This window comes from Myripristis murdjan, chromosome 21 (genome assembly GCF_902150065.1).
Source record: "Myripristis murdjan chromosome 21, fMyrMur1.1, whole genome shotgun sequence".
Lineage (NCBI taxonomy): Eukaryota > Metazoa > Chordata > Actinopteri > Holocentriformes > Holocentridae > Myripristis > Myripristis murdjan.
The window spans coordinates 12,145,402-12,161,200 of record NC_044000.1 but is presented as its reverse complement, the minus strand read 5'-3'; the positions used below and the strand labels follow the sequence as shown (position 1 = coordinate 12,161,200).

The window sequence follows — 15,799 nt, the reverse complement described above, 5'->3', positions numbered from 1 at the left end:
AATAAAGGAAGAAATCTTGAGAGGGACAATGGAGAGACTTGAGAAAAAATGGTGTCTCTTTCTAGATTTTGTTTTATTTTATTTTATTTTAGTACACTTATCATTTTGCCTCATTGGTTAAGGTTAAGGTCAAGGTTAGGCATAGGTTGATTAATCAGGAAAGGCTGCACATAATGAATGCATGTCATTTAAAAATCCCCTCGCTTTCCTGGAAAAAAAAAAAAAAAAAATCGCTTACTGGTCAGTCAGGACTCAGTCAATTAGCAAAACAAATTGAAAAACAAACAGCGAGCTTTACAGTTAAATAAATATTACCATCTACTCATAAATAAGACTTTTTGCGTCAACATCGGGTCAAATCCACCATCGAAGAAGAGGTCTGCGGGTTCCTGAGGCCAACTACGTCACGTCCGCTTTCTCGATGTACTGAGCAAATGTTGGAGAGCAATGGCGGCGTGCCGGGGATCTTCGTCGAAATGGTTTTTCACCCGGGAGCAGCTCGAAAACACGCCGTCTCGCCGCTGTGGAGTTGAACCGGACCGGGAGCTGTCGTACCGGCAGCAAGCGGCGAACCTGATCCAAGACATGGGCCAGAGACTCAACGTGTATCCTTTGTAAACAAACTCATTCAGCTCGGCTAGCAGCGCAGACATGGCGGTCACTCTCAGTGTGGGCCCGTTACCTAATTTAACCCGCTTGCTGAGCTTAGCTGGCTAACGGGGTATTTCGTTTCACTGTGTTTCATTGTTTGTTGTAGTTATAGCTACGGTGTTCTTAGCTACAGCCTTGATATCATTTTTGTAGGTTTCTCTAGCTTACTAGCGCGCTAACTACCCAGCTAGCTGCCCGCAGTGTCCCTCGGAGCTCAGCGACGGAAAGGCCACTAGCCGAGCCAGCTAGCGTCACTAGCCCGCTCCAGCTAGCCTCTCAACAAGCGACATATTCAATCGATTAAATCTGCCTCGCTGCTGCACTTTCAGAGCCAGCTTTATGTAATAACAGCGAGTTACTTCCACAGCAGGTCAGACAGCATGGGTAAGGCGGTGATGTTGTCAGCGTGTAACTAGCTGTCAGGACACCGTTTGGTTTCTTGCTAGCTAGCCTGGCCGGTCACAGTTTGCCCACCTGTCATCTCTCACACCGTCACCACCCTGACTCCTCTTGAGCGTTACCCCACCTTAAGCCTCCTCTTACCCCCACATTCACTAACCACATCCATCAGCTGGAGTCAATTTGACCTCAGCAATCTAAACCTCCAGAAAAGGATCATAATAATTGTCTACGAGTTTATGGGTCTTGATGACAACCTAAATAGCCCTTTACATATAACATAACCTCACCCCCCGCGCATCAAAGTTCCTCCCAAATGTCATATAAACTGTACTGGTTTTGGCACCACTACAGGTATGGGTATGTTAGGTTAGGGCCCTAAAGCAGATGGAAGGGTTAACTTGACCCCAAAGAAACACTGCCCTGTGCCAAATGTGTACAGGATGTTGAAAACATATCATGGCCATTTCATGTCTACCCGGTTGTTCTGATTAAATTAGAAAAAGTCATCAAATATGAAGCAAAAACACCTTAATCATGTATTTAGAGACGTTAAACATTGGATATGGTCAAATTAACTGCATAGATAATAGGAGGGTTAACTAGCTCCCCAGCAATTTATGGATTTACCCGTTAGTAATAATTGAGTGAACTCTACATGGGTGCAAATTCTTTTGAGTCCAGTGAATTTCATACATATTTGTGTTCCTTGACTTACTTCCAGCTCACAATTAACAATAAATACAGCTATTGTTTACATGCATAGATTTTATATGCACCACTCTTTCACCAAATTCCACAGAAATGTAAGTATTCGGAGATTCAGTCCTGCTTATGATGCATGCAAGTAAACCACAATGTGATTTAGATACGTTGCCATTTTGTCAGTATGGGACTTTATTTGTAATAATGGAGTTATTTATTTATTTATTTTTTTAATCATAGATAATTTCTCCAACCACCTTATTCCTGGCTGCAAAAGTGGAAGAGCAACCTCGGAAACTTGAACATGTGATCAAAGTTGCACATGCTTGCCTAAATCCGCAAGAACCACCACTAGACACAAAAAGTAACGTAAGTTTGGGTAGATCTGGGTATTGTAGGTTAAAAATTGCTCTTCCTTTCTACATCTGTCTTTCCAGTTCTCTCTGCTCTAAGTTCCCTTGCCTTGTCCAAAGGACCTAATTGTCGTGCTTTGGCCTGAAATTAAGTGTGTATCAAAAACCTGCACCTACCATCACTCACATTAACAGTAACAGAGCCTCTCTGGAGATTTGGCAATTTCAGATCAGTTGTTAGGGGGTTTGATTAATAGACTCATTACAATTGTTATGTAATGACTGTCTATCAAACTTCAGGCATACCTCCAGCAAGCTCAAGAGCTGGTGATACTTGAAACCATAGTGCTGCAGACCCTCGGTAAGTAATGGTGACTGGAGTGGATGACTTGAAAGAGAGAAAGCACTTTATTTATCGTAATCTTTATCATCGGTTTATCATTATCAGTAAGAGTCTGGTATGATTGACCGCTGTTGATTTATGTATCACAGCCTGTTGAGTGAAATGTTATAGCAACAGCTGTATGGGTTACTTGTCAAGTGCATTTCTTCAGTAAGCCACGTAAAGGTGACATGTCATTCTCTCAGTGTCAACAGGCACATAGTCGTATATCATAGACACTGATAAGGCCTTAGAGGAAATTTCAAATGAATGTTGGAAAATGTTGTCTCCACATTCAGAGCTGTAGTCGCTATGGCAACATTTTTGTCAGCTGCAGCCATCTGTGTGTGCGATTTTGAAATACACGCAGCATGGAAATAAGTGTCTGTCTTTCAGAGAGTGACAGTTTGCAGAACTGATTTGATTGCACTAAATTTTGACCCCACTAAATCGACTTGAGTTGTCATCAAGCTCCCCTGTTCGTTTATGGCGGATTGTTTCAAATGATTGAAGTGATAGTTTTAACATGTTCCGAGTCAACTTGTTTGCTTGCGCATAAAATGACATGTCACCTCGCAACTGTGTCTGTGTTGAACTCACCTGTCATGTATTTTGTTCCAGGCTTTGAAATTACTATTGAACACCCACACACTGATGTGGTGAAATGTTCCCAGCTAGTGCGAGGTAGAGGCTTCCTTCTTTGCTCTTTGTGCCCTCTGCTTTTGTCTGTCCCACCTCAGATACGGGTGGGGAGGGGGGTGAAAATCCTGCTGATTTCATGTTTACATAACCACACACCTGTTCAGTTGATGACCTTTCCCTTTCCCTGTATATGACGTAGCAACCTTTCATGAAACACTTGATTTCTTGGTACAGATTGAGCCAAGTCCAGGACTGAAATGTGCGGAAACTGAGATTTCATTGCAAGCTTTTGTTCAGCTCGGGAACAAAACATTTCATTGTTTTAATTTTCAGTGTTTTGACTGTGGTTTGGCAGTTTCATGCTGTATATCAGAAACTGGCCCCTCAAGGTCTGTTTTCTGCATGCACTCTGAGTATAGCCAGTGTGGCCATAGCACTAGAGTGGGAAGAGAAGATAGTTAATGCTTGAACTAAGATTCTGTCTTAATACCATTCTCTCTTTTTTTATTATTATTTCTGCTTCATTCATGAGGCTGTCGCAAAGATGATGGAATGGAATGAAAGTAATTTTTCCCATTTTCCCATTTTGTGCTGTTCACTGGCAAACAAGTCCCCTTGAATGTTATTTTCAGTCTTGGCCTTGGCTTAATCAGTGTTTTGGAAATGAAATAAAAGGTAATAAATTCAGCTCCTTTCCTAATGATAATCCAATCCTTTTGCTTTGCAGAAGCAGTAATCTCTGTTTTTGTGTGTGTGTTTTTCTCCCCCCTCTGTCTGTCTCTTCTCTCTTCCCTCACAGCGAGCAAGGATCTGGCACAGACTTCCTATTTCATGGCTACCAACAGGTTGTTATCCTGCCCCTCCTTTGTTGCACTGTGACTGCACACCATAGCTTCCTGTAATGCAGGGTACCCTTTCAGTGTCCAACGGGCCCTACTTGCGCCGGTGGTTGTTGGGACGCTTGCCTCCTCCCCTCCCCTGGCCGAGGAGAGTGGGACAGGGTGGCTCGTAGCGTTACCGGCCCTGGTCGCAGTGCGGTGTATTGTACAAGGGACCAAGAGTTGGCACAGATGGGTTGAATGCAAGATGTGAAGTGTAGTGGTGCGCTTGAAACCCACACGTTTGCTCGGTTGCGAAAAAGTGCATATGTCTAAAAGACACTTTGGTAGCCTGAATAGCAGCTAAAGATTACACAGATGTAAACATTTCGTAGAGGTCCTTCCGGTAAGTACCTCAAATTCGTTTAATTTTTTTTTTCTTTTTCATATTAATTCGTGCAAAATGCAATATCTCCTCAAATATATTTAATCTTTTCGCTGTGTTTGCTTGTCTTAACATGAATTTTTTTTCCTAGCTGTTCACAACAACATTCTTGCAGAAGTTTAGCTTATTTTACAAGATATGACAGTGAATGACCCATTAAGGACCTGCAATTTAGAATACCTTTTGCATATTCCTTAAATACTGAGAGTCCCTTGTGTATTGGCCTCATGCATGTATTTGTCCAGTTATAAAAGACATTTAGTCATGATTATTTGTGAGGAAATGAAATGACAGACTGGGTCCTTAAAGGGTTTGTTTAGTGTAGCCTGTTTTAGAAATGGATTACATTAATTTTGATTACATAACTTTTTGTGTCAGACTTCTCAAAATTGGTTAACATAATGTACAATGTCTGGACCAAAAGTGTCAGGTGCTTTATGCTTAGTTTAGTTTAGTGTGTTTAGTATGCTTAGTTTGCATGCCTAGTTAAAGGTACAGTTTCCTTTAAGTGTAAAAGCAGGAAACAAAAGTATTCATAAAGTGAACAGAAGCACTCTGTCTACCGTGACTTTGGCACAAGTTTAGTCAGGAATACAAACTCATGATTTAAATGATTTAAGATACAAATGGATTTGCGATGGGGTTTGAAATTAACTGCAGACATCAGTCAAATACTGGTAAATGTTGGCTGACTGATAATTTTGTTTATTGGCATTGTAATCTGACAAGCCAGACTCCAGACATTGTACTTGTCTCAGCATACAAGGTTACCATCCAGCTCTTACCAGATTGTATTTTAAAATGCAACGCTGAGATTCACATAGTGTCTGCAAGACTTACTGAGTACCACAAAACATACAAATAAGACATGGACTGTCCCTGAGAATCTTAAGTTTCATACAGCATTAATTGTATTCCGTGGCTTATGTGCCTTGATAAGTGATTTTGTTGAACTGAAAATCCCAGCCTCAGTGCTAATCATGTGGTATTAATCTTACTGATATCAAGCTGACACAAGCTGTCCATTTTTATAAGAAGCAACACAAGCGCTCACTGTTGTTGGTCATTGTAGCAAGTCTGTATTTCTGCAGTAAATACTTGGATGGTAGCCGTTTGTTTTTGTTTTTCTGTTCTTATTTTAATCATATCTGTACTTTGCAATGTTGTTGTAATGTCTAACCTTGAACTGTTTTGCATGACCCTTTGCTCTTCCACAGTGGTAGCATACACTTAGATTGATTAAATGATGATAATTTGTCCTCGAGTCCTAGCCGATATTAGCTAACAAATTCAATCTGGTGATCCCTCTTATCCAAAGTGCTTCATAGTACCATGAGGTCACATAGTTCTGTGAACTCCAAACTTTAGCAGTACTAGTGCCATGGCCTCGCAGTTGATGCTGTATCAGTGCCATGCTCTGCAGCTTGTCCTTTGTAAAGCAGGCTCTAGTTAGTTTTACAATGATGCAACTGTCACATGAGTTGCCTCAGGATTTAATGTGTTTGGCAGAGGGCAGCTACACTTAGATATTGCACGTAGAGCTGTCCGCCCACTCCCATGCCCCAACTTCCACATACACCAAGTCATGTGAAATTCATGTCAGTGTCATGTTAAATCTAAACATTACTTTTAAGCTGACATATTAAAGACATACATTATTAAATTAAGCTCCTACAGATGTCACAACCCATTTATAGATTTATTCAGGTGTTTTTGACTTAAGACATTTAAGTTTTGAGCAAAGTTTACCGTATCAACACTGTATCATAGAACAGACTTTTATCCATTCTGCTGGTGTGTTTGTTTTCTGTGCACTCTTGCAACCTAAGCTGCCAGTTAATTAATACTGTCTGCTCCCTCTTGTGTTCTCTCTGTTTTCTCCACATGTGACCAATCTTGACTGCGGCCTGGGCTGAACCTGCACATCATGCTCTCATGCACATATTTTCTCTCTCACTCATACAATGCACACTCATGCTCTCTTCCACACATGGCATACACTCCTGCCTTGCTTACATGCATGCAAACAGTCTACACCTTACCACGTTCTGCCTCCAGTACAAGCCCACGGTGATCGCCTGTGTGTGTATCCACCTGGCGTGCAAGTGGTCCAACTGGGAGATCCCTGTTTCCACTGACGGGAAACACTGGTGGGAATATGTGGACAACTCTGTGACCCTGGAGCTGCTGGACGGTGAGTTTGAAAGAAAGTGATATGGTTGAAATGTACTTGTAAGGATCCGTGGTGCATCTTGTGTTTTATTGAATTGTTTTATATTTTACTGAAATATTTGATTTGGTTATATATTTTGTTGGTTGTATCAGGTTGTATAGGTAGGAGAGGGCAGATATCTTCTCTCCCTGTGACAGAAATGAAATGAGACTGAATTTCTATTCTTTTAAAGGATCATAACAATGAGTTTGTATATTTAGCATAATACAAAATGTATATACTTAACATTTCTCCTTATCTTTTCCCAAAGTAAGCAGTCATATTTTTTTTTTATTCCAATATAATTTTCCCCACCTTTTTTACAGCCGTTGGTTTCCACCATTATTCCATCACCATATGAAAGTCATTCACATTCATTTTCTTAAATGCAGCAGTGTGGTTGTGTTTTCATGAGTTGAAATTTTTGCGGAGTGAAACATTCTTTCTGCTATGAAATAGTTCCCGAGGAAACAGTTATCATTTTTGCAAAATGATTGAAAAATGGTTTGTTGCGATGCAAAATGTGGGCCAGTTGTAGAAAATGGACCAAACATTAAAAATCACTGGTATGGTCCTTTTTAATTGCGGATAGCAGAAATGTTCTTAGGCTTTTTTTAAATTTCTTGAAGGATTGGCCTCATTGTAACGCTGTGTTCAAGGATTTGCCATTCAGAAGTGTGATGAGTCCATTCATGTCTTTCACTTTAGAGTTGACCCACGAGTTTCTGCAGATTCTGGAGAAGACGCCCAGCCGGTTGAAGAGAATACGAAACTGGAGGGTAAGATACATGACTGCCCTATGTCACCAGTGTAAACAGATGTTTACTTTTTAAATTTGGTCAGCTTTTTTGTTTTGTTTTTTTTTTTCTCATTTGTCTTCCAGAATGTGGTCATTTTTTGTGTTTGCTATGTGTAAATGTTTTTATCCCAGTGATTAAGTTTTATTAACTGGATGCTTAACATGCTAGTAGATATTATAGTTAAAGTTCTGTATTACTGTTTGGTCATTTACATATCTGTATTTGTTGGGGGACTGATTCACACACGGTTATCAGACATTGATATAGTTAATTTTACATATTTTGTAACAGTGGTGGTGTTTGTCCCCCTTCATAACTGTCATCATGCATCTTTACTGGATTGTAGTTGGACATAACAAAACCTCAAAAAATTAGGTGTAAATCCATTTGTAAAGATGTCCTCCTGTGTGTGTGTGTGTGTGTGTGTGTGTGTGTGTGTGTGTGTGTGTGTGTGTGTGTCTGTGTTTTTTTTCCCCCAGTGGGCTGAACAACATGGATAAAAAAATCATATTGCTTTTGTAGTAGTTTTTGTTGTAGTCTCCAGACTGTACTGGTATTTTGTTACATTTTACCCTTATCAAAAAATTGCACCTCCTGTGATTTGGAGATGACACTTGAACATATTGCAATTTTGATGATAAATTGTTCAGTCCTTTTTTCCAGTGCTACATAAATCTAAACAAAACGCTTTACAGTCTGATTACCATGTCTCTTTCCTGTCTGTCTTCTAGGCAACACAAGCTGCCAAAAAGCCCAAGTCTGAAAGCGCCCAGATGGCAGACAGCTCCTTTGCCGGGCCTTCCATGCTCCAGGACCATTCCTTGGGTGACTCTTCACTTCCTGCAGTCTCTTCCTCCAACCCAACTTTCTCCAAAGCAGGCTCCTCCTTTACTGTGTCCATGCCTGGGCACTCTGGAGGCGCACCCCTCTCTCTGGACACTATGGCTGGTGTTTACAACCCCACGAGCCACACTGATTGGCCCCAGGGCCAAGCAGGATACCCTTCTACTTCTGTTAAACAGGAACCCCTCAGCATCCCTCATCAAGGGACAGCACTGTCCTTGCAGACCTCCACCTCCACTTCCTCATTGCTTCAACATCCTCCATACAGGACTGAGAAGACAGTAGACTTCAACCCTGTTAAACATGAACACAAAGGAGCTGGCGGGGGTGGAGGGGGCAAGCATCAGCAGCCGCCCCAGTCAGCTTACCCACCTCCCCCCCAGCCTCCTCCACCACCACCACCACCCTCTTCAGCACAGAAGCTTTCTCTTGATAAATACAGAGAGAAACATGCTGCAGAGCTGGCTGCTGCTGGACAGAAACGCAGGCAGGAGCAGCATGGAGGAGGAACAGAGTCTGATGCACGAGGGGACTCCTCTTCTTCCTCCTCTACCTATGCACCCTCTTCTTCAAGTCAGCAAGACCATAGAAAACATTCACAGCCCCATCAAATGTCCCAGCATGCTTATGGTAGTGGCAGCAGCAGCACTGCCTCCCCTATGAAAATGAAACTCCCTTCCTCCTCATCTTCAGGTCAAGATAGGCGTCACCACAGTGATAAACGGGACAAAGGAACAGGCTCGCTCAAACTACGGCTGCCTGTGCCCGTGTCAGGCAGCAGCTCCCAGGCGGACAAAGGCGGGCAAACGAGCAAGGAGGAGCTGAAGATGAAAATCAAGGTTTCATCATCCGAGCGCCACGGCTCATCAGAAGAAGGCGGGGCGGTCAACAACAAGAGTAAACATTCCAGCCCACTGGTGAGCAAGGAGAAGCAGCATCGTGGAGCGGAGCACGCGCTCCACCGCCACAACAAGCACAGTCACTCACATCCTCACAGGCACAGCGGGAATGGACGAGGGGGCCCGGAGGGGCTGGGTGGCGGGGGAGGGCTACTCCGGGGTCCTGTGGGGCTTGTCGGCATGGAGGGGACAACCGTTGCTCCCCCCGGCTCCACGTCTTTGTCCTCATCCACTTCATCTCGTAAGAGAACCCACCCTGAGGCCAGCCACAACCACCACTCTTCCTCCTCATCCTCCTCTTCGTGCTCCAAAGTGAGCAAAATCTCCAAGGGTGGCACTGGTGCTGCAGGTACTTCATCTTCCTCTTCCCCCTTTTTTCCTCCTTGCTCCTCTCCTGTACTGCAGTGTGTCTCATCTGGCTCACAGCTCTTTGGCTAACCTTCCCCCTCCCCCTCCTCCTCCTCCTTCTTGTTTCTCCTCCTCCCCTCCTGTCACACGCAGGTGGGTTGCGGACCTCTCAGCAGTATCCTCCTCCCAGTGAATCATCACATGAAGTGGGAGAGCAGAGACACTGAGTCCTCCACTCGGCAACCGTGGCCGCCACACGAAAATGGCAACAAACTATCCACAGTCGATACTTTGCAGACTATGCTCACTTTCCTGTTAAGTGCCCCAGGAAGAGAACTCATTATGTGATGATAAACCCTTTATTGAAAGGCAGATAAACAACATATTAGCAAAAAAAAATGAAAGGTATTGTTGGACTTCTCGAGTGTTAAAAAAAAAAAGAAAAAAGAAAAATGATGCTTCCTGACCGTCAGATCACTGGGCAGTGATGCTCAGTCCTGTCTTTCTATTATTATGTCAATTGCTGCTTTGTTCTCCGTCTCTGAATGGGTCTAGAAATGTGCAAGTGTATGCGTGTGCACGTGTGTGTGTTTGAGTGTGTTTTCATGGGGGAAGGTCCATCCTTAATAGTTTCAAATCTCCATGTGGGAAAACAAAAGTATTATAAATACCATAAAAGGCATGGAAGGTGCAATTTCTACATTTTCTCAACTCTTTTTTTTTTTTTTTTTTCCCTTTTTAATTAGTAATTTAATTGAACCACATTTCTACAACTGTATAGAGAAAGTCAGGAGCCAGCTTTCTGGGGTAGAAGAGTTTAAGTTGCTTTTGCTGGCATTCTGATTGGTACAGTCAGTCAAAGCTGGTATTTTTTTTTAATGTTACATTTAATCTCTTCAGTTTCTTCATTTTATACTTAAATACTGTATGTATGATCTGCATGTTTCAATCATCAAAGGGATTTAAAAGATCGTTGACTAGCTGTTTACAGAGAGTGGAGATAAATGTACATATGTTTTTGTATGTTTAAAGAAAAAAAAGCTATACATGACTACTCAGGTTTGGAGCTGCTTGTAAGTATAGCAGGATGTCTATGTACCTATAAAAGACTCTAGACTATTGTAACTTGTTGATGTAGGAATCGGGCATCATCAGGTGAATGATTGCAGCATTCCAGTGGTGTGTGCTTCTTAGAGCCTGTAGTTGATTTGCCTACAGAGGGTGCTGTACTGTACTTTCCATCACAGGAAATAATTAAGAAACCCCTTCAGCAACACAGGCACATCCAAAACCAACTTGTCACATTGTCAGAGCGATGCAATTTGTACCGATAATTTTTTTTGTTTGTTTTTGGACCTCCAAGAAGACCTTAAGCTGGATGCCAAAGGCTGTGCCTCATAAAAAAAAAAAATTACTGACAAGGACAATAATAGTGCTATAAAAGTTTACATAACCCTTTTTGCTTTGAAGTGCATTAAAAATAGTTTCATGACTTTGCGCTGTAGCCCTGTAGATGTCAGTCCATGAGGGCATATTATGTAGGATTGTTTAATGAACCATTAACAGTGTACTATACAGTATAATGAAGAAACTCGGGCTCAGTTCCATCCCAGTGACATCATTTGCGTAAGAATGACAGATTGGCCATATGCAAACTCATTGAAATATGTTGGAAACCTTAAATATCTGCCATTTGGACATCAAATATCATTTTTGTATCATTGGCATCCTCATCCAACTGTTCAACCTTTTTATTTAGTCACCTATCTGGTCACATGCTGTCTTCACACAAGTCAGTTTCCTCTGCTAAATGGAATATATTCTCAAGTCTGGACATGATGTAGTCATCTGTTCTTGACTGGTTAGGGTTTTATTTTCATGTGCAGAGTAAATGATGAGGCTGAGTCTGGTTTGTTTGTATCCTGATCACAGGCACACAGTTAACAGCAGTTGTGGGAGAACAAGTCGAGCACAGACATCTATTGACATTTTTTTTTCTCATTTAAATACTACAAATAAACTTCCAAGTTGCCACTACCTTGAAACATGATAAACTGTGATTGTTTGTTGCTGTGTTCTTGTTATTATGCATATTTCCATACCAATTAATTCTCTGCAAGTAAAGTTTTTGAGCAGTAGATCGAAACGTGCATGCATGGACATGCAGCAGCTTATTAATCAGGAAACAGTTTACCTACCTGCTGTTTAAATTTGGACAATACCTGCCACTAGCTATAATTTAAGTTATGCTGTAATGAAAATCACTCGATATATTAAAAAATGTTGTTTTATATGTTACACATCATTGACAATTAATAGACCTACAGTTATATACTGTATATGAAAAATGTAATGGCATTGATATGCTTGGCACAAATCGCTAAACAACCTCCAAAGTAAGCATGCCTCTACCTGCCCATGTGCTCTTCATATCAGTGTTCTCCAGTGCTATGGATAAAAGTGCTTCCCTTTTACTGATACACTTTAGCCCCGTTTCCACCGCCGGAACTTCGGGGTAATTTTACGGGGCCAGGGCCGTTGTCGTGTGTCTCCACCGCAAGAACTACCCCGAAGGAGAGAGTTCAGGAACCTTTACAGGGGCTAAAAGATGGCCCTGCCTCGGAGTAGGGACTCTGAGCGGCCCCGAAAAACTCCTGGGTGGGGCTTTGTAGTGTGGCATCCAGGGGGGTGGGCATGAACCTAAGACCGCCCACGTTCCCCCAACCAAAAACTGCATTAACAGGTACTGCGTGTCACTTGGGGCAAAGTACGTGGCAGGCCTCTTCAGAGTGAACACAGTTTACTTAGTGCCTCAAGTTACTACTATGGAGTGAATATTACTGAATGTCTCCTCACACCGAAAAGCATGCCTGCTTCATATGGTTCCATGTTAACTACACAGTCCCGCTGGGTGAGCGCAGCGATGCTTTCTCTGGGATTCACGTGTGTTCACACCAGTGTTGTTTTTGGGAATGAATGGATGCTTTAGTAGTTGGTCTGCAGATGGCCGTAGCTTCTGGTCACTGTAGCAAGAAAAAAAGTATTTAACGTCAGGGGACATCTTGCAAATGCACATCTATAAATAGCACAGTATTCTAAACAGAACTGGATCTCCAATTCAGGTATATTTTGACATTGAATTGTTATTTAGCACACTTTAAGTCCCAATTTTCATAAAAACTAGCCAGACTTAAGGGGTTGTTGGACAGGTAGAGACATTTACAGTATACACAAGTATATACATTTCACATGTGCAAACCAGTTGAGATGAGAGGTCTCACCTTGTAAGACAAAAGTCAACAAAATCCTTGGCATTATATGAGAACTCATCAGGCAGGGATGGCATCAACCCCCTTTGAGCCCCAATGTAGAACAAGGCTGCCATCTTATCCATGTGTGCCAGTGGTGGTTTCCCTGTGGCCATTTCAAACACTGTGCACCCCACGCTCCATATGTCTGACTTCCTGCCATATCCAGACTCATTGATAACCTAGTGGGAGGAACAGAGGTGGCAGTAAGCACTAGTTGTGGAGCCAAAATCATGCCGAATGAAGTTTCCAAAGCACTCAGTCTCTTATTAAAAAGCCTGTCCTCTCTTAATGCATAGTATTCTGTGGTCAGATCACAACTGAGTGTGTCTTTGTCCTGCTTGTAATCTGAAGGTATTTGGGGAAACCTGTGCTCAGATGTCAGTTTTTCACCTATGAATCACCTAAATCCATATCTACCTCTGGTGCCATCCAGTAAGGTGTTCCATGGACAGACTTGAGCAGGTCTCCACTGTTGCTGGCAGTGTGGTTGAGGTAGCTGAGGCGCCGTGCACAGCCAAAATCTATGAGCTTGACAATGCCGGTGGGCATCAGCATGACATTGTTTCCTTTCAAGTCCCGGTGGATCACCCTGTTCAGGTGCAGGTAGGCCACCCCTTCCAGGATCTGATGGGTGTACAGGGCCAGGACACGCTCAGGGAGAGGGCCAAATCTGAGGGTGGAAAAGAGGACAATGTATTGTGTGTTAAGGTCATTTTGACTGATTACCACTCAGACATTTTTGAACATTATAACCTAATGTTCTTGTCAGTTAAAATATTTTCTGAAATTGATAAAATGGGTCAAATATTTTGTTTTCTAATCAGCCTAACCTGTGCAAGATGCTAGCAATGGATCCTCCAGGGACGTACTCCATGAAAATGGAGACCACATGCTGACGGAGCGAGGTCCCCAGGAAGCCTACAATATTTGTGTGTCTGAGCATTTTAAGCAGCTCCACCTCCCCCTGCAAGCGGGCATACTCCCTCTCTGCAGCCTCAGGGTCAGAGGTATCCAGGCTCACCTGCTTCACAGCTATCAGCTGGCCTTGGCTGGTCAGGCCACAGTACACCTGGCAAAAAGACAAGATGTCAGGGCTGAGCATTTATGCCTGTTCATGGTTTCATTACTGGTTCATTTTATTACTGTTCATCTAGCATGCATAGCTGCATGATTATACAGATGGGGATAGTGACAGGGAAAGGTGAAGGTTGGTGGGGGTGTTCTCTGAGTAAGTTTTCTTCATCCTCAATGAAGATTTTAAAGAAAAGGAGTGCTTATTATTGGCTCATGTCAGGTTATCTTAGAAAGCAACATTCACATAGTTTTCGGCATTGACTGTTTTTGCACAAATATTACAACATTTGTGATACAGAGTCTCTGTTGGACATCAGTGAACCCAGAGTGCCAGATTCTTATTTCTTCTTTACGAGAATTGTCTCCTGATTTCTCAATTTCTGTCCAAATGAGTATCCTTACCGTCCCATAGGCTCCCCTGCCAAGCACTTCCCCCTTTGTCCATGTGATGGTGTCATCTACAACCAGATCAGAGCCACTGAGCACGGCATTACCTGTTGAAATGACCTGCAATACAATATACAGGACGAAAGATTACAAAGGAACATCAAGACAGCAATGCCTGTTACCATGCAGGGGGAGCTTGATTATCTAACCAACCAACTGAAAAGCAATGTTGGGACTATGTACAAAACCCATCAGGATCACTTTGAAGGTTTACCAGGATAGGGATCATTCTGTTTTCTCATGGTGTAAGTGTTGAGATTAGTTAGTTTTAACTAAAAACAGTTACAATGCAATGATAGGGTGCATGTGACCAGTGTCATTGTTTGCATTTGTTTGTTTGTGAATGTGTCACTTTAAAATGCTTGAAAGAGAAATAGGTGATTTTATTTTTTGAAATATTTCTTAATTATGGTCATGATATTACATTACTCATCAAAACTGTCATTATGGAATGTGTTACTTCCTTTTTCTAAATAACACTTTTATTGTTTTGCCATTGAGTTTACCTGAGGAAAGTTATTTATTCCCTTTACAGGATCTTTTTTGCTGGACTCCTCTGTGCTTGACTTGAGGGTCTCAGGATACAGGCCTACAGACGCATCCCTCTCATCCAGTGAGATAAGCTTCTCTGCCAGACATTGCAGCAGGTCATCAGTAAGCGGCCCCTCCCCCACCTCATCCAGGAACTTTTGGTACACTGGTGACATGGTGCGATTGCTGCTATCAGATGTCCAGGTGTTAATTTTTGGTTGCAGGGGGCTTTGAGATGACATAAGCTTAGGAACTGGTCTGTTCAGGTTTCCAATTTCACTTTTGGTGTCATGTGAATTCTCCATTGTTTCTTGTGTATTCACCTGCATATGATGACTATAATCTTCAGCAAGATGGTGAGATGTTTGCCTAGCTATTGTTTTGGTATCAGATTTTAATGTCTCAGATCCATACCTCAATAACATCTCTTCTATAATAGATAACATATGATCTTCATCCTTGTCTTGAGCACTGTTAGGCCAGATCTCGTCTTCGTCACTGAGGACTAACTCAGCCTTTGAGTGCAGATCCAGGTTAGACATATCTTCCATTTTGTATGGGTCCTTCCTCAGTACAGGTGTAAGGCGAGCTTTCACCCTAGAAGAAACAGGTTTTCGTTTACCCTTGGTCGACAGTACCGTTTTCTCCACTGGGCTTCTCCTTAGTTTATTACTGTCTGGCTGTTTCTTCAAGGGTCTGTGCTTGACTTTGTGGCTCTGTTGTGTCTTCCTAGATGGAACAGACTGCACTTGCTTGTTGTTAGGTTTCTCACAGGAGCTGGAGACTCTGAGGTTATCATAGATTGGGCCAGCAAACATTTCAAAGATGGCTGGTCCCTCATCCCCACATTGTATCTCCTGAAACATGTCTTTGTAGGTAATGTAGTCAACAGCAGATTTAGACCTAGGCATCCCTGAAACACTGGATCTTTTCAGCTGA

The 15,799-nt window shown here is 42.4% G+C and overlaps 2 protein-coding genes across 4 annotated transcripts; one reads left to right on the top strand and one right to left on the bottom strand.

The window, feature by feature from the left end:
• The first annotated feature begins 365 nt into the window (after nucleotides 1-365).
• On the top strand, nucleotides 366-11,547 carry ccnt2a (cyclin T2a). 3 transcript variants are annotated; one of them, XM_030080351.1, is made up of 10 exons: nucleotides 366-605; nucleotides 1,775-1,856; nucleotides 1,996-2,124; nucleotides 2,409-2,469; nucleotides 3,112-3,174; nucleotides 3,932-3,977; nucleotides 6,426-6,589; nucleotides 7,316-7,386; nucleotides 8,139-9,498; nucleotides 9,651-11,547. In XM_030080351.1, exons 1-10 carry the CDS (start codon nucleotides 448-450, stop codon nucleotides 9,722-9,724), a joined length of 2,208 nt encoding a protein of 735 aa, XP_029936211.1. In that variant the 5' UTR covers nucleotides 366-447; the 3' UTR covers nucleotides 9,725-11,547. The 3 variants fall into 3 exon arrangements, 2 of the variants coding, with proteins under 2 accessions (XP_029936211.1, XP_029936210.1); XM_030080350.1 differs by lacking the exon at nucleotides 9,651-11,547 and having other exon boundaries at nucleotides 8,139-9,641; XR_003930260.1 differs by lacking the exons at nucleotides 7,316-7,386; nucleotides 8,139-9,498; nucleotides 9,651-11,547 and having other exon boundaries at nucleotides 3,932-4,356; nucleotides 6,426-6,550.
• A 532-nt stretch (nucleotides 11,548-12,079) lies between these two features.
• map3k19 (mitogen-activated protein kinase kinase kinase 19) lies at nucleotides 12,080-15,036 on the bottom strand. Its single transcript, XM_030081289.1, has 7 exons — nucleotides 14,836-15,036; nucleotides 14,285-14,389; nucleotides 13,639-13,877; nucleotides 13,226-13,478; nucleotides 12,779-12,987; nucleotides 12,453-12,520; nucleotides 12,080-12,228 (listed from the first exon to the last, which is right to left on the bottom strand). The coding sequence occupies exons 1-7, from the start codon at nucleotides 15,034-15,036 to the stop codon at nucleotides 12,080-12,082; spliced, it is 1,224 nt and encodes a 407-aa protein (XP_029937149.1).
• Nucleotides 15,037-15,799: the final 763 nt, after the last annotated feature.

What these genes read in the sequence shown, in the direction of transcription:
- ccnt2a (XM_030080350.1), top strand. Translation starts at nt 448, where the DNA reads ATGGCGGCGTGCCGGGGATCTTCGTCGAAATGGTTTTTCACCCGGGAG. An exon ending in ATGGGCCAGAGACTCAACGT is followed by an intron (nt 606 to 1,774) that starts GTATCCTTTGTA and finishes ACTTACTTCCAG; the next exon opens with CTCACAATTAACAATAAATA. An exon ending in AGAGAATACGAAACTGGAGG is followed by an intron (nt 7,387 to 8,138) that starts GTAAGATACATG and finishes TCTGTCTTCTAG; the next exon opens with GCAACACAAGCTGCCAAAAA.
- map3k19 (XM_030081289.1), bottom strand. Translation starts at nt 15,036, where the DNA reads ATGTCACCAGTGTACCAAAAGTTCCTGGATGAGGTGGGGGAGGGGCCG. An exon ending in CTTACTGGATGGCACCAGAG is followed by an intron (nt 12,988 to 13,225) that starts GTAGATATGGAT and finishes TCCTCCCACTAG; the next exon opens with GTTATCAATGAGTCTGGATA. An exon ending in GTTGACTTTTGTCTTACAAG is followed by an intron (nt 12,521 to 12,778) that starts GTGAGACCTCTC and finishes TTCTTGCTACAG; the next exon opens with TGACCAGAAGCTACGGCCAT.